This window comes from Anomaloglossus baeobatrachus, chromosome 4 (assembly GCF_048569485.1).
Source record: "Anomaloglossus baeobatrachus isolate aAnoBae1 chromosome 4, aAnoBae1.hap1, whole genome shotgun sequence".
NCBI classification, from domain to species: Eukaryota; Metazoa; Chordata; class Amphibia; order Anura; family Aromobatidae; genus Anomaloglossus; species Anomaloglossus baeobatrachus.
The window spans coordinates 680,363,786-680,388,184 of NC_134356.1; the positions used below are offsets into that span (position 1 = coordinate 680,363,786).

Consider the following 24,399-nt stretch of genomic DNA (forward strand, 5'->3'; position numbering starts at 1 on the left):
AGAGCCTGCCCTGTGTGCTCCCAAGGGAGAACCTGCTGGAGACACCCGGCCGTGTGCTCTTTTCCTGATCCCTGCAACCGGTGAAGCATGTGCCCGGATTACCTCAGAAGGATCCTCCATAGGGGTATCCTCAGGCTGCGTTCCGTCCAGGGACCCAGAAGGGTGTGGAGGACGACATTGCATAGCCAGCACCAGGTTCTGTGACAGTTTTTCCATGGCTTGGGACAGAAACTGTGCCCATTCCGGTGGGCTGGGAGCCCTAGGCTCTGGGCTGACGGTTGCGGCGGTGGTGGCAGGGGGGTCTCGGGGGGCTATAGGGGCACAGGACTCACAGAGAGAAGAGGTGTGTTTACGTGGTAGCTCAGCGTGGCAGGCAGTGCAGGCTGAATAATAGACTATGTGGGCCTTAGCACTCTTAGTGCCCTTAGACTTCTGCATGTTCCTAATAGGAGTATGCCAGGAGAGGGAGCAATGATCAGCAGAGCTACAAGTGAAGCAAGCACCTCACCAGAATCAGCCGATGGCCCTGTCCTCAGGAAAGATTAAGCTCTATGGAGATCTTCACACGCTTTCCTGGGGGGCGGGGCTTATCGCGGCCGCGGGGGGCGGGGCTTAGCGCTAAAAGAGCGCAAAGATGAAGTCAGTGTGCCGCCCCCTGCTGTGGGTAGTAAAAAAATGGCGGGAAGGGAGCTTCTGATAGTTTTCCTCCCTCTCCCTCCAGTCAGCACACAGCTTGTCACTGGTGGTTATCAGTCGGATTTTCTGCTAGAGCAAATAAACAGAGCAAATAACAGCATGAGTCCCTGAGCTCTGTGCCCTCCCCCTGCCACCGGGAAATTATCTGCAGGACTTTCTGCAAACAGGAGTGACTTCCCCCCTCCTCCAGCCAGCAAGCTAGAGAAAAATTAACACTGTGTGTGCAGGATCCTTGGGGCTCTCTTCCTTGCACTCAGCAAGGGACTTTCTCATAATAAATACTGTAAATGTCCTGGGAGCCTTCCCTGCAGCATCTTTTCTCCCTTTGTCTGGGAAACCAGTCAGGGGGGATCTCACCTTAAAACACTGCTTCAGTCCAGGCAGTGAAAATAGCAGAGTCAGCTTGCTGTGTCCGGTCACACCGGTGCCATATTCAACTCAGAGCCTGCAAAGAGGGGCTGAGGAATTGGGCTATAGGGGCACAGGCCTCTACCCTGGGCTTTGGAAAATCGGTGTCTGTAGAACCCGTCGTCCAGCCCAGGATCCAGCGTCGCAGGAGGGGGTACGTGGAGGCGACACTCCACGTTCCCGCCCGTTGATGGTAGTGGGAGATCGGTCCCAAAAGGAAACCGTCGCCCTCAAAAAATAACAAACCTTGAAAGGAAGTGCCTCCTACAGACACTAAGCTAAAACTGAGGTTGCCTGGCCCAGCCAGGGGGTGTATACTGCAGAGGAGGAGCTATGCTTTTGCATCTACTTAGTGTCCTCCTATGGATAGGCAGCATAACACCCATGGTCCTGTGTCCCCCAATGAGGCGTCAGAGAAAGTAAGTTTTACTATATAGTGTACTGGAAAACGGGGGAAAAAAATGCCAAATATGGAGAAATAGTGAAAAAAGTGGATTTCCACAATGTTTTTTATTTTTTTTTTTAAATTCATCCTGTTCAGCATATGGTAAAAGTAACATGTCAGTATTATGCTGCACGCCGGTACAAGTTTATGGATATCAAATGTATATTGTTAATTTTATCTAAGTGGTCAAAAAAAATTCAGAAATGTGTTAAAAAAAAGAGTAGCGCTTTTGTCGACATTTTCCAAGCCGTAACGTTCTCATTTTTTGGGATCTGGTGCTCAGTGATGGCTTATATTTTGTCTCTTGAGCTGACATTTTTAATTATACTATTTTTAAATCAATGCGTTATTTTGTTTGCTGTTACTGCAGTTTAAGGAAATGTTGCGGTGACCAAAAAACCTAATTTTGGTGATTGTAATTTTTTTCTCGCCATGTTGTGTACCGATCAGATTAATCGTTTCTATATTTTGATAGATCAGGCATTTCTGTACACGGCGATACCAAATGGCTATTTTTTAACTTTTATTTTCAATGAGGCAAAAGGGGGGAGGTGATTTGAACTTTTAGGGTTTTTTATTTTTTCATATATTTTAAAACTTTTTTTTACATTTTTTATTGATTTTACAAGTCCCTCTAGGGGACTTTATGCCTGCACTGTCCAATCGCCTGTGCAATTCTGCTCATCAGAGCAGCACTGCTCTGTCAGCTCTTAGGAACTGAGTCATGGCAGCATCAGGGGTCACCAGCTGAGCCTGCGCTACCCTTTGGCACCCAAATGATCGGGTCACGGGGCAATCGATCGTGGGATGCAATGGCGCAATCCCCGCCAAGGCTATTTAAATCACGCTTTCAGTATTTAACAACACGATCTAAGGGGTTAACAGGTGCAGGTAGATCTCTGATCCACCAGCGTCTGTTACCCAGACTGTCTGCTGATCAGATCAGGAGACATGTGCGGGGATTTCCAGTATGTCCTTGGTCATAAAGGGGTAAAAGATTTGATGGACCATTTAGATTTTCCAATTTATCACTTATAATGAACATTTGTAAATGTGGAAGAGATTAATGGGTTATCGGACAGCACAATTAATTTCTTTTTAGGTATGAATTAATGTACCATAATAAATAGAAGCATACTTGTGTTCCAATGCCCTAACGGATCCATGGAAGGCCATTCCACAGCTGTTGTGGATCCTCGTTTGTATAGTGCTCAGTATCTGCGCCTGTCACATTGGAGACTAGAACTTACACGTGGGACGAGGCACTCAATAACATTCAAACAGTAAATATTAGAAAATCTCAAACAAGATTCTAAACAAGTGGACCTGAATATTCACATAAACTACTATAACCAATATACCTCTATTTACTAAGTTGTAGGGACATACATAGTGTTCTTTTATATAACCACATGCACCACCGGTAAACCTCTATATACTCGGTGTATAACCTTAATCTCTAGTATTTGGCTACAAATATTGAGGTAAGAACTCATCAAGTATTGAACGTGTGGGCACGTTATTTTTCGTCGTTTTAATTCCATATGTAACATTTTGGTGACTCCAAAGTGGAAGGTGAGGCTGTTGGAAAAGTTGTTCTTGTTTAGCTTTGAAAAAAGACATCTTAGAGATTTAATTTATATATATATATAAATATATATATATATATATATATATATATATATATATATATATATATATATATATATATATATATATATATATATAAATACATTTATGGCCAATACAAAGGAAGGCACATGAATTATTCCTTCTAAAGACAACATGAAGAACCAAGGGGCACTCACTGCAAGTGGAAGAATGGCGATTCTGGCACCTAAGGCTATGTTCGCACGTTGCGTTTTTTACCGCGTTTCTGCAGCGTTTTTGGCAGCAGCGTTTTTGGGCAAAAATGCATGCATTTTTGATTTCCAGCAAAGTCTATGGGAAAAGCAGAAATCCTGTCTGCACTTTGCTTTTTGTTCAGCAGCGTTTAATTTGCATATTTGTGGTCAAAAACCATGCTGAAAAAGAAGCAGCATGTCAGTTGTTTTTGCCATTTCTGCAGCGTTTCCTTAACATTGGAGTCAATGAGAAATGTCAAAAAGCAACCAAAATCACAATTCCTGCGTTTTTCATGCTTTTTACCTGCTTTTCAACTGCGTTTTTGGCTCCAAAAACGCATGCTTTTCTGGCATAAAATTAATGGGTTCTAATGTTCTTTTACACACACACAATAACCGAAAATTTAAATGCTAAAAAATAATAAACTTTAGCTATTTTTCTGTTAAAATGTGCATAACCGCTATTATTACATTTAAATTGATAATTTCCCATTTAATTATATTAAAAGTTAATTTTATAATTTTTTTCTCTTTTTTCAATCTTTTTGACTATTTCAACTTTATTTCTCAGTGTCTTGATCTCAAAAACGCATCTGCAGAAACGCAGGTGAAAACGCAGGTAAAAAGCGCTAAAAACGCACTAAAAACGTGGTAAAAACGCATGCGTTTTTAGCGCTAAAAAATGGTCAAAAGCCATTTGGTCAAAAACCAAGGGAAGGAAAACGTGCAGAATAAACTGCAGGTACTCCGACACAACGTGCGCACATAGCCTAAATCTGTCAGACTGAAGAATGCCGACCACAAGAATTAGTAACAGCAGACACTAGGACAGCTTTTAAAAAAGGACTGTATGATTTCTTTAACAAAAATGGCATTGTGGGTTATATACAACCTAGTGAAAGTATAATGGTGGATAAACGTTAAACTTGATGGACTGAGGTCTTTTTCCAATCACTGTAACTAAGTAATGTAATAATTCAATATTTCCATGTGTTTCTCAAAAATATTTGTTGGAGGGATATAGAGGTTTCAGAAATTAAATACCACGTCACAGTACTTTTTCTTTATAAAAAGGTTTTACTTGTTGTTTTTATATATAATAAATATATATATTATATATACACACACAAAATGTTACTTTCCATTACATAATAATGGAAAGTAAAATTTTACTTATTTACAAATATGATAAAAGAATATTTATATTACAGCTGATTTTATGGTGATCACTTTTAATCCAACAATTCCTTTTTTCTTCACATTTTAAAGATTTGCTGGAAAAGTCTGGTTAACCCTTTTACAACATATGACTTACATGTGTGTCATTGTCATGAACAGCCGGGGAGTCACTCAGATATCCCGCAGCTGTTCACTGATTTGTCACAAACACGACTACTCTCTAGTGCCCCCCTTGTCGGCAGGCCAATTTTGGTACTGCAGGACAATGCATAAAATGAAGCTGCTGAGCTGATGCCAAATATTGGAGTTCTCACAGCAAGGGTAAATGTATATATCACCGATTCCCGCTAATGGAATATATATATATATATATATATATATATACTAGAAGGTGGCCCGATTCTACGCATCGGGTATTCTAGAATTTACGTATTGTGTAGTTCATGTATGATTTTTGTTATATATATATATATAGATGTTGTTGTGTGTAGTTACCAAGTGTTTGTGTAGGGGCTGTACATGTTCTGGGTGTTGTCTGGGTGTGACGGGGGGTGAGAGCGGTGTTGTATGTGTGTTGCGTGTGTTGCGTTGTTTGTGGAGCGCTGTGTGTCTGTAGCGTTGTGTGTGTGTTGCGCGGTTTGTGTGTGTGTGGTGTGTTTTGGGGGGAGGTATGTTTTGTGCAATGTGTGTGTTGTGCGGTATGTGTGTATATTTGTGTGTGCCGCAGTGTTTGTGTGTTGGGTGTTGTGTGTGTGCAGCGTTGTCTGTGTGTGTGGGTGTCTGTGTAGGGCAGTTGTTTGTGGTTCCCAGTGTGTGTGTGTGTGGTGTGTTGTGCAGTGCGCGCGCGTGTGTGTGTGTGTGTGTTGGGGGGAGGTGCGCACTCCCAAACGTGCTCCATCCCCCATGCAGCGCACTCCCCATCGTGCTCCATCCCCCATGCAGCGCACTCCCCATCGTGCTCCATCCCCTATGCTGCGCACCCCCCATCGTGCTCCATCTCCCATGCTGCGCACTCCCAAACGTGCTCCATCCGCCATGCTGCGCACTCCCAAACGTGCTCCATCTCCCATGCTGCGCACTCCCAAACGTGCTCCATCCACCATGCTGCGCACTCCCAATCGTGCTCCATCCCCGATGCTGCGCACCCCCCCATCATGCTCCATCCCCGATGCTGCGCACCCCCCCATCGTGCTCCATCCCCCATGCTGCACCAGCATCAGCCTCTCTGCCCCCAGCATCAGCTTCTCTGCCCCCAGCATCAGCCTCTCTCCTCCCAGCATCAGCCTCTCTCCTCCCAGCATCAGCCTCTCTCATCCTAGCATCAGCCTCTCTCCTCCCAGCATCAGCCTCTCCTCTCTGTCCCCAGCATCAGCCTCTCTCCTCCCAGCCTTCCCCAGCATCAGCCTCTCTCCTCCCAGCCTCCCTCCTCCCACCCTCCCCCAGCATCAGCCTCCCTCTCCCAGCCTCCCCCAGCATCAGCCTCTCTTCTGTCAGCCTACCTCTCCCAGCCTCCCTCCTCCCAGCCTCCCTCAGCATCAGCCTCCCTCTCCCAGCCTCCCCAAGCATCAGCCTCCACCAGCATCAGCCTCTCTCCTTCCAGCCTCCCCCAGCATCAGCCTCCGCCAGCATCAGCCTCTCTCCTTCCAGCCTCCTCCAGCATCAGCCTCCCTCTACCAGCCTTCCCCAGGATCAGCCTCTCTCCTCCCAGCCTCCGTCCTCCCAGCCTTCCCCAGCATCAGCTTTCCCCTCCCAGCCTCCCTCAGCATCAGCCTTCCCCAGTATCAGCCTCTCTCCTCCCAGCCTCAGCCTCTCTCCTTCCAGCCTCCCCCAGCATCAGCCTCTCTCCTTCCAGCCTCCCTCAGCATCAGCCTCCCCTTCCCAGCCTTCCCCAGGATCAGCCTCTCTCCTCCCAGCCTCCTTCCTCCCAGCCTCCCCCTCCCAGCCTCCCTCAGCATCAGCCTTCCGCTCCCAGTCTCCCCCAGCATCAGCCTCCCCAAGCATCAGCCTCCACCAGCATCAGCCTCTCTCCTTCCAGCCTCCCCCAGCATCAGCCTCTCTCCTTCCAGCCTCCCTCAGCATCAGCCTCTCGTTCCCAGCCTTCCCCAGGATCAGCCTCTCTCCTCCCAGCCTCCTTCCTCCCAGCCCCCCCCTCCCAGCCTCCCTCAGCATCAGCCTTCCCCTCCCAGTCTCCCCCAGCATCAGCCTCCGCAAGCATCAGCCTCCACCAGCATCAGCCTCTCTCCTTCCAGCCTCCCCCAGCATCAGCCTCCCCAAGCATCAGCCTCCACCAGCATCAGCCTCCCTCGTCCCTGCCTCCCCCAGCATCAGCCTCCCCCTCCCAGCCTCCCCCAGCATCAGCCTCTCTCCTCCCAGCATCAGCCTCTCTCATCCCAGCATCAGCCTCTCTCCTCCCAGCATCAGCCTCTCCTCTCTGTCCCCAGCATCAGCCTCTCTCCTCCCAGCCTTCCCCAGCATCAGCCTCTCTCCTCCCAGCCTCCCCCAGCATCAGCCTCCCCCAGCATCAGCCTCTCTTCTTCCAGTCTCCCCCAGCATCAGCCTCTCTCCTTCCAGCCTCCCCCAGCATCAGCCTCCCTCTCCCAGCCTTCCCCAGGATCAGCCTCTCTGCTCCCAGCCTCCGTCCTCCCAGCCTTCCCCAGCATCAGCTTTCCCCTCCCAGCCTCCCTCAGCATCAGCCTTCCCCAGCATCAGCCTCTCTCCTCCCAGCCTCAGCCTCTCTCCTTTCAGCCTCCCCCAGCATCAGCCTCTCTCCTTCCAGCCTCCCTCAGCATCAGCCTCCCCTTCCCAGCCTTCCCCAGGATCAGCCTCTCTCCTCCCAGCCTCCTTCCTCCCAGCCTCCTTCAGCATCAGCCTTCCCCTCCCAGTCTCTCCCAGCATCAGCCTCCCCCTCCCAGCCTTCCCCATGATCAGCCTCTCTGCTCCCAGCCTCCTCCAGCACGCCGTGCTCCTCTGCCGACACTCACACACCCGATCGCATCCACTCACACACCCGATCGCATCCACTCACACACACCTGATCGCATCCACTCACACACACCCGATCGCATCCACTCACAAACACCCGATCGCATACACTCACACACACCCGATCGCATACACTCACACACACCCGATCGCATCCACTCACACACACCCGATCGCATCCACTCACACACACCCGATCGCATACACTCACACACACAGACACTGACGATATCGCACATACGCGCTCACACTCACAACATCCGGAGATACCACATGCCTCTGGCCATGTGATCCTCCATCAGGTCCTGGAAGGTCACAACAGCACAGTATCGAGGCCGAGAAGCAAGCGATATCGCCGGATGCTGTGAGTGTGTGGATGCGATGTGAGGTGTGTGTGAGGTGTGTGTGAGAGAGTGTGATCTGATGTGTGTGTATGTGTGTGTGCGTGTGGATCTTCCGCCGCAGCAGGACCTTGATGCGCTTGTAACCATGCGAGCATGGTTACCAACGTATCCACACCACTCCCGTGCGAGCGGGGGCCGGGGGGGGGGGAGTACAGTACTCACCTCCGTGACAGCCGTGTCAGTTCGGGGAATGCGCGGGGGGAGTGGGGGGGTGGGGGGGAGGGGGGCAATACAGTACTCACCTCCGTGACAGCTGTGTCAGTTCGGGGAATGCGCGGGGGGAGGGAGGGGGCGGGGCCAGAGCTAGCGTGCATTGCGTGAGGGGGCGGGGCGGGGCCGAATTGCCAATGCCTGCAGGGTGCCGGGGCGAGAGGCCAATCTGTGGAGGGGGCGGAGCCTGGGCGAGCGGCTGGCCAATCCGTGTGGGGGCGCAGCCTGGGCGAGCGGCCAATCCGTGTGGGGGGGCGGGGCCATGGCGAGCCCAGCGGCCAATCAGCTTTGTGTCACCGTAAGGACACAATTTTGGAGCATGACAGACAGACAGACAGACAGACAGAATAAGGCAATTATATATATAGATATACCTCGGTATCCTTAATGATAGTACTCAAATAATCCTATGCAATAATAATTACGCTGCCACCACTGGATGTTTCACACGCAGTCCGGGTACCCGTTACAGATAGCATAAGGCCCTTCGGGTTTTTGGATTCGTATATAAAGCATGAGGAAAGGAACTATTACATTTTATATATTTAATCCGAAAATAGGAAGTGTTTAAAAAGAATATACAAGAATTTACAAAATGGAACAATACACATACAGTATAGACAGTTACATAAAAATAAAAGGTATAAACGTGAAACTTACTAAACTCGTGCCATAGATGTGACGTCTGAATTTAGGGAGAGAGGGACTCCAAGAGAAGATGGTAGAAACAGCCAGCATCACCACTTGGCTGTGCCAAGATTGTCACAAAGTTCTTTAATTCTAGCTTTTCACATATCTTTGCCCCTGGGCCACACAGGTGAAAGATATTAGCTTCATATTTTATATCTCGATTTTACATTTACATAGATACCAAACACAACGCATCTAGCAAGATTTTACTGGCCGATACTCATTTGTTGCACTACCAGCGATCTTCCCGTGAAGCTAAACGGTGCGCTGGGTTCAGCGCGCTACAAGGATTCTGGCAATATGCTTTTAATTTTTCTACCGTGTTTCCCCGAAAGTAAGGCCCTGTCTTACATTAATTTTACCCCCAAAAGTCCCACCCTGCCTTACTTTCGGGGGAGGCCTTACATTGGAAAAAAAAAAATAACAATTTCCCCCTCCCCCCTGCAGCCTCCCCATTGTTTGAGAGTCCGGCATCCACCCCATCCTCCCCCCTGCAGCCTCCCCATTGTTTGAGAGTCCGGCATCCACCCCATCCTCCCCCCTGCAGCCTCCCCATTGTTTGAGAGTCCGGCATCCACCCCATCCTCCCCCCTGCAGCCTCCCCATTGTTTGAGAGTCCGGCATCCACCCCATCCTCCCCCCTGCAGCCTCCCCATTGTTTGAGAGTCCGGAATCCACCCCATCCTCCCCCCTGCAGCCTCCCCATTGTTTGAGAGTCCGGCATCCACCCCATCCTCCCCCCTGCAGCCTCCCCATACAGTGGTTCTGCCCCCCACTCTGCCACCACACACACTGACACATACGGTACCGGTACAGCCCCACATGGCACCCACACACATATCGTACCGGTACCGTACACACACACACACACACACACAGCCCCATACGGCACCCATACACATACCGTACACATACCGTACACACACAGAGAGAGAGTTTCGGAACTTACCGTTACTTTCCTTCTGCCGGGGACGCTGGACCAATGGGAGCGAGCCTGCAGACGGTGACGTCGCGGCTGATTCGGCCAATCAGCTGCGAGCCGGCTGACTGGCCAATCACAGCTCGAGCTGATGGCCAGCAGGGAGCCTGTGACGAACAGGCTGATCGGCCAATCAGCATCAAGCAGGAAGAGCGTTGACCCGGGACGCGCCGCAGGCCGGCGAGATTGCGGGGGCCATTCACCGGAGGAGGCCTTACATTACGCCGCGACCACCACCCATAGGCGGCCTTACATTCCCCGGGCCCCCCCGCTACCCTGCCTTACAATCGGGGGGTGCCCTACATTGGCGGACCCCCCCGAAACCCCCACCCTGCCTTACTTTCGGGGGGGTCCTACTTTCGGGGAAACACGGTAGCATTAACGTAGAGCTTAAAAACTGTTTCAGAAGTTTTTCCCTCCAATAGAACAAAGGGATATCTTTCTATGCATCCTTGGCTGCAGCTCTACCATCACCCAAAATCATAAATACCTAAACTTTCAGGCCGATTAGATAATCGTCATGACGATCTGTGGCTGATGGCAGAGAGGGGGTGAGGACCCTTCAAGAGTCTTACATGACAGTCATACATTTTGTCCCAGTCTTTGATCTGATCTAGTCAGCCATCATGTGCCATTAACAGTGAAGTTGTACTGTGCCTGCGACTAGTAACTTGTTGAATGTTGCTGTCAGTCTCTGAACATCAGGTCCTTGTTCGTATAGTGGTCAGTATCCCTGCCTATCACGCGTGAGACAGGGGTTTAATTCCCCGACAGGGAGAAAAGTTTTATTATTTACAAATATGATGAACACATTATAAAAATATTTATATCACGGTGGTCACTTTTAATCCAAAACTTTCTATTTGTGTTTCTTTTTTACACACTTTAATGATTTGTTGGAAACGTTTGGCCAACCCTTTTACGACATGTGACGTACATGTATGTAATGCTGAGTCCCTGTCTTTGATGTAGTTTAATCAGCCATCATGTGCCTTTAACAATTGAGTGGAGCTTTGCCAGCAGCGGGTACCCTGTTGAAAGCTTCTCTTAACATATGAACAACAGCTCCTCGTTAGTATAGTGGTCAGTATCCCCGCCTGTCACGCGGGAGACCGGGGTTCAATTCCCCGACGGGGAGGAGAAACTTTTATTATTTATCAGCGCATTATAAAAATATCTATATTATAACCGATACCATGCTGTTCACTTTTTATACAATTTGTCTTTTGTTCATTTTCTTCTTACACACTTTAAAGATTTGATGAACCTTGTATATTATACATTTACAATTTATCACTTCTAATAAAAGAACATTTGTAAATGTTATGAAATTGATAAAGGGGTTATCTGACATTAGAATTCATTTCTTTTTAGATATACAAGAATATACGGAGGCATACTTTTCTTCCAACGCCCACACGGTATCCATGGTAGGCCGCTACCCAATCGTCATGGATCCTCGTTAGTATAGAGGTCAATGTCTGCGCCTGTCACGTAGGAGACTGGAACTTGATTCCCCATTGGGAAGGTCACTACAGTTATTACTTACAAGTCTGATGAGGAGCTCAATATTGTTAAAAGCAGAAAATATTATATAATTTCAAACAAGAATTGTAAACAAGTGGATCTAAGGCCACGTGCACACACCAAGTATTTGGTGAGTTTCTTACCTCAGTGTTTGTAAGACAATCAGAGGAAAAGTATAATAGAATCATGGGCACCGCTCCTGGTTTTGGCTATAAATACTGAGGTAAGAACTCATAAAATACTGAACATGAGCACATCATTTTTTAATTCCATATGTAACATTGTGGCGGCTCCAAAGTCAAAGATGATGAGAGGTTGGAAAAGTTGTGCTTTTTTTACCTTAAAAAAAACACGTCTCAGAGATGTTATTTAAATGTATAAATACATGTGTGGTCAATATAAAGGACTAGAAGATACTGTAACTTATTCCTTCAACAGACAATACTAAGGACCAGGGGGCATACACTGCGAGTGGGAGAAAGGGGATTCCGGCAGCTAAATAGGAAAGGGTTCTTTGCAGTTACAGCAGTCAGACCGTGGAATGCCCTACTGCACAAGTTATTAATGAAAGACATTATAAAAGCTTTTAAAAAACGTATGTATGATTTTCTCAACAAAAATGGCTCTATGGGTTATAGATAATGTAGTGATAAAGTATTATGGTGGAGGGAGGTTGAACTTGATGGACTGAGGTCTTTTTCCACTTAATATAAGTAATAGGGATGATCGAATACCTCAAATATTCGGCTTCGCGAATATTTGCCGAATAAGTTGCCGCTATTAGACTATTCAAGAATATTCGATGCGCAATGTAAGTCTATGGGAAACCCGAATAACAACTATTCAGAACTATTCGGGCTTCCCATAGACTTACATTGCACATTGAATATTCGCATAGCGGCGACCTATTCATCGGATATTCGCGAAGCCGAATATTTGAGGTATTTGATCATCCCAAGTAAGTAACTAACATAATATAATATTATTTATTATTATTATTGCATGGCGCTTTACATGTGAAAGGGGTATACATAATAGGGACAAGGACAATAATCATAAACAATACAAGGCACAGACTGGTGCAGGAGGAGAAAGGTCCCTGCCCGCGAGGACTCACAGTCTACAAGGGATAGGTGAGGATTCAGTAGGTGAGGGTAGAGCTAGTTGTGCGGCGTTATATCAGACTGAGGGTTACGGCAGGTTGTGGGCTTGTCGGAAGAGGTGGGTCTTCAGGTTCCTTTTGAAGCTTGTCAAAGTAGGCGAGAGTCTGATGTGTTGTGGCAGAGCATTCCAGAGTATGGGGGAGGCACGGAAGAAATCCTGCATGCGATGGTGAGGAGATGAGAGGGGAGTTGAGAAGGAGATCTTGTGAGGATCGAAGGTTACGTGCAGGAAGTACTGGGAGACCAGGTCACAGATGTAGGGAGGAGACAGGTTGTGGATGGCATTGTATGTCATGGTTAGTATTTTATTATTTCAATGTGTTGCTGAAAAATAAGCGTCAGAAGGATATAGAGAATGCAGAAATTAAATATCATGTCACAGTAGTTTTTCTTTACAAAAAGATTTTATTCTATTTCTTTCATATTTTATACAAAATGTTAAATTCAATTAAATAATAATAAATATAGAAGGCAAACCTCAGATAAAAATTCAATAAAAAGAAAAATGGCACCACACGTTTAATAAAGGCACTGCAATAGCTGTGTGGCCAGAATGCAACCGTGATAGGGCAGCATGCCATAAACACGGGGAACCTGACCTTGTCTACCTTCAATCCGCACACAAGACAGAAGGATATCACAACCTGTTTTTAGCAATCTTGATGCTGACGGTGACATGGGGGAACTCTATGGTCACGGACATCTCACGAATCTGCTCCACGCAGTTCAGTTTGTACAACATGTACATTCTGCTCCTTATAATATCACACTGGTCACAGCAGAAAAGTACCACCCATCCACAGAGAATACAGAACTTGCCCATATCCTATTTCCAGATCCCAGAACGTCCACCTCGTGCAGTCACCTTCTTCAGAGGTTTGGATGGACCAGGACGATGCTGACTAGACAGCACCTAAGAAGTAAAAAGGGCAGGTGACGTGAAGGGTCAAAGAAAACAAAAAGTTCAACTCTTTAGTGTTTAAAAAAGGTGGCCTGACATCCATGAGAAAAAAAAAAAAATTAAGTTGAAAAAAAGGCAGATCCCCACTACAGGGGTTTTCCAGTTTTTGTATAAATGTTGGCAGTCACTCGATGCAACTGCAGACTTGATCTTGAGAGCGTGTGGTGCGTTCACTGTCAGGATTCTCTTGGTATTGTCGGTGAGACGTGACTTGCTTCTCTCAATACAAGTGAATTATAAAAATATCAGGCATGTCTAATTGACACGTGACCGCATGTACGTAAATTGCATTTTCGGTGAATCCTGACAGAGTGTACACCGCACACTTTCAGGATTCAGACGTCGGCAGCAACACACACAGTGACTGCAGACTTTTATCTCACGATACGTACCTCTTTCTTTACGGCTTCGGGTACTTTGGCAGGATTTTTCTTGGAGTTGGTAGAAAGTTTGGAGACCTCTTGCTCATTCTCATCGGATCTGTATAAATAGGCAAAATGGAAGTTAATGCTGTCATACACAATAGAGTAATGTTGGCTGAAAACGCCGATTTGAAGAGGTGTCGTCCTGGATCGCAGGTCACAGACTACTAAAGTGGCAGTTAGACTAGGGTCAAGCAAATCTTTTTACTCAACTTTATATGTGGCAAAAAAGTATACACCACAATGGTCCAAATAGTCTATTATACTGCATTATATTACCTGGGAATGGGCCGCTCTCCCCTGTGCTGCAGAGACTGGGACAACTTAGTCAGATCTGGTAGAAGAGAGAATAATCGAGAACACATACAGTAAAAGGTTTCTACATGTACATCGCATATATACGAACAGCTCCAATTTGTATATACCACGAGTTAATCCGAAAAAAGAGAATTTTGTTTACTTACCGTAAATTCTTTTTCTTATAGTTCCGACATGGGAGACCCAAACCATGGGTGTATAGCTTCTGCCTCCGGAGGACACACAAAGTACTACACTAAAAGTGTAGCTCCTCCCTCCGAGCATATACACTCCCCGGATGACAAATCCAACCAGTTTAGTGCCAAAGCTGAAGGAGGACATCCACCCATAAGCAGAGATAGAGTAAAACCCGGAATAACCGGAACCTCTGTCTACAACAACAGCCGGTGAAAACACACGGAACAAGAAAGCTGCCAACAGGCAACAGGGAGGGTGCTGGGTCTCCCATGTCGGAACTATAAGAAAAAGAATTTACGGTAAGTAAACAAAATTCTCTTTTTCTTCATCGTTCCTTATGGGAGACCCAAACCATGGGACGTCTCAAAGCAGTCCATGGGTGGGAAATAAACAGAAACTGAGAAGTAGGCAAACCTAACTTCACAAATGGGCGACAGCCGTCCGAAGGATGCGTCTGCCCAAGCTCGCATCTGCCGAAGCATGAGCATGCACTTGATAGTGCTTCGAAAGGGTGTGCAGACTAGACCAAGTGGCAGCCTGACAGACCTGCTGAGCCGTAGCGCAAGAGGCACCGACAGCTCTGGTCGAGTGCGCCTTAATCCCCGGCGGGGGAGGCACCTGAGAACATTGGTAGGCATCGGATATGGCCGACCTAATCCAACGAGCTAGGGTCGGTTTAGAAGCCGAGAAACCCTTGCGCTGACGTGTGGTCAGCACAAAAAGAGAGGTGCACCGCCTAAAAAACAGCGGTGCGTGACACATAGATCCGGAGCATCCGCACCAAATCTAAAGCATGCAACGCTTTCTCAAAGCGATGCACAGGGGCCGAACAAAGGGAAGACAATGAAATGTCCTGGTTAAGGTGGGAAGGAGACACCACCTTAGGGAGAAGGCCCGGAGTCGGACGGAGAACCACCTTGTCTTGGTGAAAAAAACCAAAAAGGGTGACTCCGAAGAGAGCACAGTCAAATCAGAGACTCTCCTGAGAGAAATTATGGCCACCAGAAAGACCACTTTCTGTGAAAGACGAAACAACGAAACCTCCCTAAGAGGCTCAAAGGGGGGTTTCTGTAAGGCCATGAGGACCAGATTAAGGTCTCAGGGATCCAGAGACCGCCGGTAAGGCGGAATGATGTGAGATGCGCCCTGCATGAAGGTGCGCACCTGGGCTAGCCGGGCGATATGCCGCTGGAACAACGCTGACAGAGCCGAGACCTGTCCCTTGAGGGAATGAGGGACAGTCCTAGCTGCAGGCCGGACTGTAGAAAGGACAGGATGGTCGGCAAGGAAAAAACGGCCAAGGAGCATGGCCGGAAGAACGACACCAGGACAGGAAAATTCTCCAAGTCCTGTGGTAAATCCTGGCCGAGGAAGACTTCCGAGCCTGAGTCATAGTGAAGATGACCTCGGAAGGAATGCCTGAAGCCGTAAGGATTCAGGGCTCAAGAGCCACGCCGTCAATCTGAGAGCTGCAGAATTCTGGCGGAAAACGGACCCTCTGAGAGAAGGTCTGGCCGGTCCGGGAGATGCCACAGCACCTCTACGGACAGACGGAGCAGGTCTGGGAACCAAGCTCGCCTGGGCCAGTCTGGGGCGATGAGTACGACCCGACGGCCCTCCATTCTGATCTTGCGCAGGACTCTGGGCAAGAGAGCTAGAGGGGGAAACACGTAGGCCAGATGGAACTGGGACCAATCTGGAACCAGCGCGTCCGCTGCCAAGGCCTGAGGATCGTGGGAGCGAGCCACGTAAACCGGGACCTTGTTGTTGTGCCGGGATGCCATTAGATCCACTTCCGGAGTGCCCCACCTGCTAAATTGACCGGAACACTGCCGGATGCAGGGCCCACTCGCCGCTGTCCACGGTTTGACGGCTGAGATAATCTGCCTCCCAGTTTTCTACGCCTGGGATGTGGACTGCGGATATGGAGGACTTGGAGTCCTCCGTCCACTGAAGGATACGTTGAACTTCCAACATTGCTAGGCGGCTGCGAGTCCTAGGAGTACAGCCCTGATTTCCAGCACATTGATCGAGAGGGCTGATTCGGACGGAGTCCAAGTGCCCTGTGCTCGGTGGTGGAGAAACACTGCTCCCCAGCCGGATAGACTGGCAACCGTGGTGAGAATCACCCAGGACGGGGCCAGAAAGGAGCGTCCCTGGGACAGAGAGAGGGGCCGAAGCCACCACTTAAGAGAGCTCTTGGTCTGTGGCGACAGAGCCACCAGCCTGTGCAAGGAAGAGGTCCCTTGTCCCAACAGCGGAAAATGTCCAGCTGCAGGGGACGCAGATGGAACTGGCAAGGGGAACCGCTTCCATTGACGCCACCATCTGACCCAGCACCTGCATGAGGTGCCTGATGGAATGATGGCAGAGCCTCAGCAGAGAGCGAACCGCCAGATGAAGGGACTGCTGTTTGACTAAGGGCAGCTTCACAAGTGCCAGCAGAGTCTCGAATTGCATCCCTAGGTACGTAAGTTCCTGGGTCGGGGTCAGAGTGGACTTGCAAGCGTGGCGAGAGTGAGCGAGACACTCCGCTGAGAGTGAGCGAGACAGTCCGCTGAGAGTGAGCGAGACACTCCGCTGACAGTCTGCACTGGATGAAACCCTGACTAGAAGGTCGTCCAGGTAAGGAATCACTACCAACCCCTGGAGGAGCTGAACCGCAACTGGTGAATACACGAGGGGCCGTGGCTAACCCAAAGGGGAGAGCCACGAATTGGAAATGTTCCTCTCCGATTACAAAACGTAGCCAACGCTGGTGTGAAACTGCGAATGGCACATGCAGATAGACATCTCTGATGTCGATGGATGCCAAGAAATTTCCTTGGGTCATTGACTGATCGCAGAGAGTCCATGCAAAATTGCCGCACCTGAACATGCTTGTTGAGAAGCTTGAGATCCAGGTCGGAAAGCACCGTCCTTCTCGGGGACTAGGAAGAGATTTGAGTAGAAATCTCAGAACCGTTCCCAGTCGGGAACTGGTACAATTATTCCATTGGCCTGCAAGAATGCCACGGCCTGTGAGAAGGCGGCGGCCTTGGAGCAGGGGGGAGTTGACAGAAAAAATCTGTTTGGCGGCTGGATAGAATTCTATTCTGTAGCCGTGGGAGATGGTAACCCACACCCACTGATCGAAGACGTGTTGAAACCACACGTCGCCCAAGAGGGAGAGCCTGCCACCGACCAAGGACGTTACTGGCGCGGCCAGATAATCAAGGGGAGGCTGCCTTGGTGGCAGCAGCTCCTGCCGACTTAGGACGCGGCTTCATGCGCCAGTTGGTTTACGGACCTTGGCTGAGTTAGTGGACGAGGCCGAGGGCTTAGAGGACGACCAGTTAGAGGAAACGAAAGGAACGAAACCTCGACTGGTTCCTGCCCTGGAAAGGTTTCCTGGGTTGTGGCATGGAAGTACTCTTCCTGCCAAAAACTTCCTTAATAATTTCATCCAGTTGTTCACCGAATAGACTGGTCCCAGCAAAAGGGAGTCCAGCAAGGAACTTCTTAAGAAGCATCTGCCCTCCACTCTCGAAGCCACAGGAACCTGCGGATAGCGAGGGAAGTAGCCGAGGCCACCGCAGTGCGGTGACGGTCTCCAGCTATAGGATGAAAAGACTGAAGCCTGGAAGTTAAGACAACCATGTCGGGCATAAAGACCCTGGTGAGGGAACGCATCTTCTCCCGAGAAGCAGAGATGGCTTTGAGAGCCCGCACTGCTGCAAAAGATGGGGAGAACGAGGCCCCTGCCGCCTCATATATAGATTTGGCCAGAAGGACAACCTGGCGGACAGTGGGATCCTTAGAGAGGTGCCGTCAGCCACTGATACAACTGTCCGGGCTGAGAGTCTAGACACCGTAGGGTCCACCCTTGGTGAATGAGCCCACTCCTTGACCACCACTGGTGGAAGGGGGAAACAGTCATCAGAACTACGCTTTGGGAAGCGTCTGTCAGGACAGGCTCTGGGCTTGGTCACAGTGGCCTGAAAGCTGGAGTGGATAAGGAACACACTCCTTGTTCTCTTAAGCAAGGTATACTGATGCTTTTCTGCCAAAGAGGGGTTGCTCCCCTGATGCAGGCGGATTGAGGTCCAGTACAAATATAATGGACGCAATCAAATCATTAGCATCTGCGTCACTTTCGGACAGATCAATGGGGTACATGGAGAAGCGTCCGAGCCCCCAGTAAAGGCATCCTCCTTGTCCTGCGAGTCAGCTCGTGAACCAGAGCCGCGGGGCGAGGAGGGAAAGGGGACCCTGCGTCTCCATTTTAGGAGGACGGGGTCTGAGACCAGATGAAGAATCCTCTGTGAGCTTTGCTGAGCGAGCCGTAGCAGCAGAAGCGCCCTGAGAAGGGGGCTGATGCATGCTCAGCAGTGTCCGGGACAGCTGTCCCCTGGAGAGAGGGATTCTACTCAAGCCGGGGGTTCAGCCACCGGAGCCGGAGCAGCCGGAGGGACCACTGGGGATGAGCTTCCAGGCTGCAGCACCACTATGTTAGAACAGGCATCACAATGTGGTTATGTGCTCGGTACAGACAGTACGAGTCTACATGCGGTGCATAATAAAAACAGCCTTGCAGCCCTGCTCTGATAAGAGACATGCTGCAGAAGTGGGGGCTCTGTCCAGAAAGACCCCCAGCAGAGTATATAAACAGGGTATATAAGCAGCTGCACAACCGGAGGTTGTGGCTTGCCAGACCGTTTAACAATCTCTGTGCCCTCCAGATCCCCCAGAAGTGGGGGCTCTGTCCCAGGCCCCCATTTGCCACAATGTGTTATGCAGACATTGAGAACGCTGAGAAAATGGCGTCCGCAGCGAGGAGAGGGGGCGGGGACTACTCTGAGAGCAGGACGGAGGGCAAATGAGGCATACAGGGGAGGGAATCTTTCCTCAGTGAGGAGTGTCCCTTCCCTGTGCTGAATAGCCGCTGGGCGGAGCCACACTGTCCCACTGCACTAACTGACATGCAGGGGTAGAGAATCGAAACTAGGCCTCAGGCGAAGCCGGGGCCTAGATTTAAACATGCGGCCAGCGTGCAGGCACCATCGGCGCGGTTCTCCAGTGAAAACTGGAGAACCGGCCGGAAATGTTAACACAGTTATAAAACACACTCTCCCCAATATATAAAGTACAAGGGACCCCTGGAAAGACCACCGTCTGTGGTAATAACGTCTCAGTACTTAGCTTGTGAGACGCAGGTGCCAGGTCCCTGGGGGGTGATCGCTCCGTCCGTCAGGGTCCTGAAAGGGCTGCGGATGGAGACCGGTCTCCTGCAAAGCAGTAAGAACCGTGATGGCTCCCACTTCAAGCCAGAGCCCAAGGGATGGTGAAGGAGCGCGGCATGTGAAGGCTCCAGCCCTGTAACATCAACCTTAACAGCACCGCCGACACAGTGGGGTGAGAAGGGACATGCCGGGAGTCCAGATTGGACCCGCTTTTCTTCCAAATCTTTGAAATCAAAAATCAGAGGATGCATGTGTGTGTGTGACCTCCTGAACACAAAGCATTGAACTGGTTGGATTTGTCATCCGGGGAGTGTATATGCTCGGAGGGAGGAGCTACACTTTTAGTGTAGTACTTTGTGTGTCCTCCGGAGGCAGAAGCTATACACCCATGGTTTGGGTCTCCCATAAGGAACGATGAAGAAATATTCATATTCCTCATATGTACCCCACATTCTGCACAAACCCCACCCTCTTACCAGGGTTCTCGCGTAGCAGATCTTTAGCCAGTACATTAAGGGGGTCCCCTGGAGTTCGATCAAGTAACTAATAGGAGATGAGAGGGCAAACATTGAGAAATTTACAGATAGACTGTCATCTTGTGGTAACATACACCATGAGATGAATAATGATGGCTCTCACCATGCGTATGTAGTACTGTAGAACTGGATTTGGGGTGGCTTCGCCTCCTGTCCAGTTTGATGTTGTCTCGCTGCAGTTGGCAGGCTCTACGTGACCGGGGTGGTCTGTGGAAGTTTGAGCGAGAGCTGTGGACACTGAGGCCGGAGAAAGACACGGGTATGAATGAGCAGAGCCATCTTATTGATCTGACCCCCCCACTGATCTGCTGAACCTCCTGCAGATGCTTCTGCTCATTAGCTTTACTCCCTGCCTCGCCTTGTTAATAAATCATTTCCCTATGATACTCTAAATTAACAACTTATTTGCCGTAGACCAAAATTATAGTCAGAACAACAATCTACAACGGAGGCAGATGATGCGAGACCCTGTGAATGGCAGTTACGGGTATGATGGCCTTGTACCTTGTCCGGTAAGCTGCTAAAAACAGCAGTAGATGAGATGTCAAGAAGCACCTAGCCTAGTGCATCCTTAACATGTTCTAAACGTACAAATAATCGCTGAAACACTTCCCGACCAGGCAATATTTTTAATTTTGCACTTTTCCCCTCTCTTCTTCAAGAGCCATAGCATTTTTATTTGTCCGACGACGTTGTATGAGGGCTTGTTTTTGAGGGACGAGTTGTAGTTCTCAGTGACACCATTTCTTTTACCGTACTGAAAAGCGGGAAAAAAATTCCATGTGGTGAAAAAAAATTGCAATTTTGCCATTGTTGCTTTTGTATTTTTTTTTTTTTTTTTTAAATATGGAACTCATGGTGTGGTAAAAATTACTTAAATGACTTGGAAACTCAATTGTTCAGGTCAGTATGATTACGGAGATACTAAACTTGTGTAGCTTTTATCCTCACGGATTTAATGGAAACTCGCCAACAGCTTTACAACCTGTCGCAGTGGGATGGCTTTTACGTTTTTTTGATCAAACTCGTGTTAATTAAGTACCCCAAGTTATTTATATGTACTCTTACTATTTTAATTATTTACTGCAAGGTATATGTTAATTTTGTTTTTATTTTACGTTTTACCTTTTAAACCCTGATGATCATCTTTCAAAGCGTATAAATGTGGTTCCTACAACCCCTTTATGCACTCAGCGATGCACCTGCGAAAAACCATTTTTCATGTATCGCGCTGCCTACAAAACTGTATGGTGAGGTCCAATGGGCGTTCCTGAATTGTGCTCTACAGCTGCTGAGTCCTGGCAAACACCTTCTATTTTGGTGGAAGTTGATGATGTCTCCTATGTCCTCCACACAGTGATCGCCTGCGCTGTGGAATGTAAGACCTGCAATAAGGCAGATCAAAGTCTTGTAATGCAAAGCCGTCAAATCTGTTACCATCTCCCTTGCTGTTCAATAGGGCAGAGGGATGTCTACGATGCAACTGTGCAGGCACAAGACTTCCATCAAGATAGAAAAGGAGGAGATTGCTGGGATCAGAGACACTCCCATCAGACCGGACTGCCGCGCAATTTGCATTCAGTGCAAGACATGAGTGTAAAGCAGGCTTTACACGCTACGATATCGCTAGCAATTGCTAGCGATATCGTACGGAAAAGCACCCGCCCCCGTCGTGCATGAGATTTCGTGTGATCGCTGCCGCAGCGAACATTATCGCTACAGCAGCGTCACACGCACTTACCTGGTAGTCGTCGTCGCTGTGACTGCCGAACAATCCCTCCCTCAAGGGGGAGGGACGTTCGGCATCACAGCGACGTCACCGCAACGTCACTAAGCGGCTGGCCAATCAAAGCGGAGGGGCGGAGATGAGCGGGACGTAACATCCCGCCCACCTCCTTCCTTCCGCATTGCGTCCGGCGGCAGGTAAGGAGACGTTCCTCGCTCATGCGGTGTCACACACAGCGATGTGTGCTGCCGCAGGAGCGACGAACAACATCGATAATCAACCATTACTGATTTTTGGTTTTGGGACGACCTCTCCATGGTGAACGATTTTCACCATTTTTGAGGTCGCTTAAGGTCGCTGGTCAGTGTCACACGCTGCGATATCGTTAATGACGCCGGATGTGCGTCACTAACAACATGACCCCGACGATAAAACATTAACGATATCGTAGCGTGTAAAGCCCCCTTAAGACTTTTTTTGAGGTTTGAGGGGCGCCTATCAGAGTAGAAACGGGTTGTACGAACTCCATTTACATGAAGGGCAGGGTTTAGAAGGTATAAAATAGGTGACTTTCCCATTAACAACAAAAAACTAAGTCTTAAGGCCCCGTCACACACAGAGATAAATCTGTGGCAAATCTGTGGTTGCAGTGAAATTGTGGACAATCAGTGCCAGGTTTGTGGCTGTGTACAAATGGAACAATATGTCCATGATTTCACTGCAACCACAGATCTGCCAAAGATTTATCTCTGTGTGTGACGGGGCCTTTAAACATTTTGAACTTTTCTATTTTTCAGGCAATAGTCATGGGAGAGGCCTTGTTTTTCTTTGTATGCCGAGTTGTAGCTTTTAATGGTATACGGCATATGATGTTTTGAAGAATTAATTTAATTATTTGCGGAATTTTACTGACAATATCATATGTTTTTTTTTAATGGGGGGATAATTTTAATATATTTGTTTTGTTTTACCTCTATATTTTGAATCAGGGATTGTTTGATCGTCTGTACTTAAGTATTTAGTCCTGATCACATTCTACTATGAAGCACAGACTTTGGTTGGTCTTCACAAGAGTACCACTGTTGTAGCAATGAAGGTCTTCAGTAGGCCCCTGGCTGCCATGGAAACACACCAGCACCCTGCAATTACATTTTGCGAAAGTCGGGGGAGGAGTGGGTGCTCGGAACAGACACCCGGACAAGATTGCAAGGCTCAAATGCCGTGGTTAGTGATTAAACAATCACTGATCTCGGGGAGACCAGCCAGAGAAAACACTGCCGGCAGCCAACAAAGGCGCTCAAAACAGTGAAATCCTAGGTGCATTGCCCCCTGGGAAGTATTCAAATCAAAAAAGGTCTGTGGAGCCTCTGTTAGGAGTCTCGACACAGAACTAGCCAGATATCCGTCTGGGAAGGACCCAGCCAAGGAGTGGCTCCTTTTAGGAGACCACCATAACCACCATATTAAGTGGCCCTTTTAGTCAATATCCAACTCTTTGACGAGTTTAAAGATATGACAAGGGAAATACCAAGGCCAGGTATCCATCCACAGACAGCGGTTTCGGGGTGTTGCCCCTCATCAGTGTGGGGCATTCTGCTGGAATTCGGTTTTCAATTTTTGACCATTTCCCCGCAACTGGAATTTTTTTATTTTCCCATATATAATATGGTAAAATACATGGTGTCATGTAAACCTCCTCCTGCGTTTCCATCCCCCCCTTCTCCAAGAAAATCCTTCCTCTCTGCTTAGCCTGGATTTTCTATGTCCTGAAGCCTGGGTGGTCGGTGGGGAAGGTGCATTCCTGATGGACCATCATGCCCCTTTTTATTTTAGAAAAATTGTTGTTTGGGAAAATAATTTATAATAAAAAAAAGTTATCTGATGAGTGATAGACATGTGTCTGTACCCAGTAGCCAATCCAGAGGCAGAAGTGCAGGGAAGAGGCAGCCTGCACCAATCATGAGAGAGGTGGGCGTGACTCAGACAACCTCAGACTCCCTGTAGGAACCGTAGCTGTGCTGTAGTCACAGATCATTGTATCACTTCTTACTTACACATAGAGAAGCCAGCTCTGAGAAAAATAATAAGCAAGTAACCAACTCCATAAATATGGACTTATATAAAGTATTCTGGCATTCTGTTCCTGGAATAGCAATGTTTAACCCCTTCAGCCCCCGGGCACTTTCTGTTTTTGCGTTTTTGTTTTTTGCTCCCCTTATTCCGAGAGCCGTAACTTTTTTATTTTTCCGTCAATCTTGCCATATGAGGGCTTGTTTTTTGCGGGACAAGTTGTACTTTTCAATGAAACCATAAGGTGTACTGAAAAACAGCAAAAAAATTCCAAGTGTGGAAAAACTACAAAGAAAAGTGTGATGGCACATAAGTTTTTGGGATGTTTTATTCACCGTGTTCACTATATGGTAAAACTGATGTGTGGGTGTGATGCCTGAGGTCGGTGCGAGTTTGTAGACACCAAACATGTGTAGGTTTACTTGTATCTAAGGGGTTAA

The 24,399-nt window shown here is 48.3% G+C and overlaps 1 protein-coding gene and 1 non-coding gene across 5 annotated transcripts in view; one reads left to right on the plus strand and one right to left on the minus strand.

The window, feature by feature from the left end:
• The window catches only part of CNTROB (centrobin, centriole duplication and spindle assembly protein), a 129,665-nt gene that overhangs the window by 9,296 nt on the left and 95,970 nt on the right, over window positions 1-24,399 (minus strand). For 3 of the 4 annotated variants that reach the window (XM_075346701.1, XM_075346700.1, XM_075346699.1), the window contains 5 exons: window positions 20,267-20,400; window positions 20,104-20,170; window positions 14,190-14,244; window positions 13,881-13,968; window positions 13,009-13,440 (listed from right to left, as the gene is read on the minus strand). The exons of the other annotated variant lie outside the window; for it this stretch is intronic. In XM_075346701.1, the coding sequence (XP_075202816.1) occupies window positions 13,354-13,440; window positions 13,881-13,968; window positions 14,190-14,244; window positions 20,104-20,170; window positions 20,267-20,400 (431 nt within the window). In that variant the 3' untranslated portion in view covers window positions 13,009-13,353. Of the gene's footprint in view, window positions 1-13,008; window positions 13,441-13,880; window positions 13,969-14,189; window positions 14,245-20,103; window positions 20,171-20,266; window positions 20,401-24,399 lie in introns of those variants that run through there. 4 annotated transcript variants of the gene reach the window in all.
• On the plus strand, window positions 10,904-10,975 carry TRNAD-GUC (transfer RNA aspartic acid (anticodon GUC)). Its single transcript has one exon. It is a non-coding gene; the product is annotated as a tRNA-Asp (tRNA).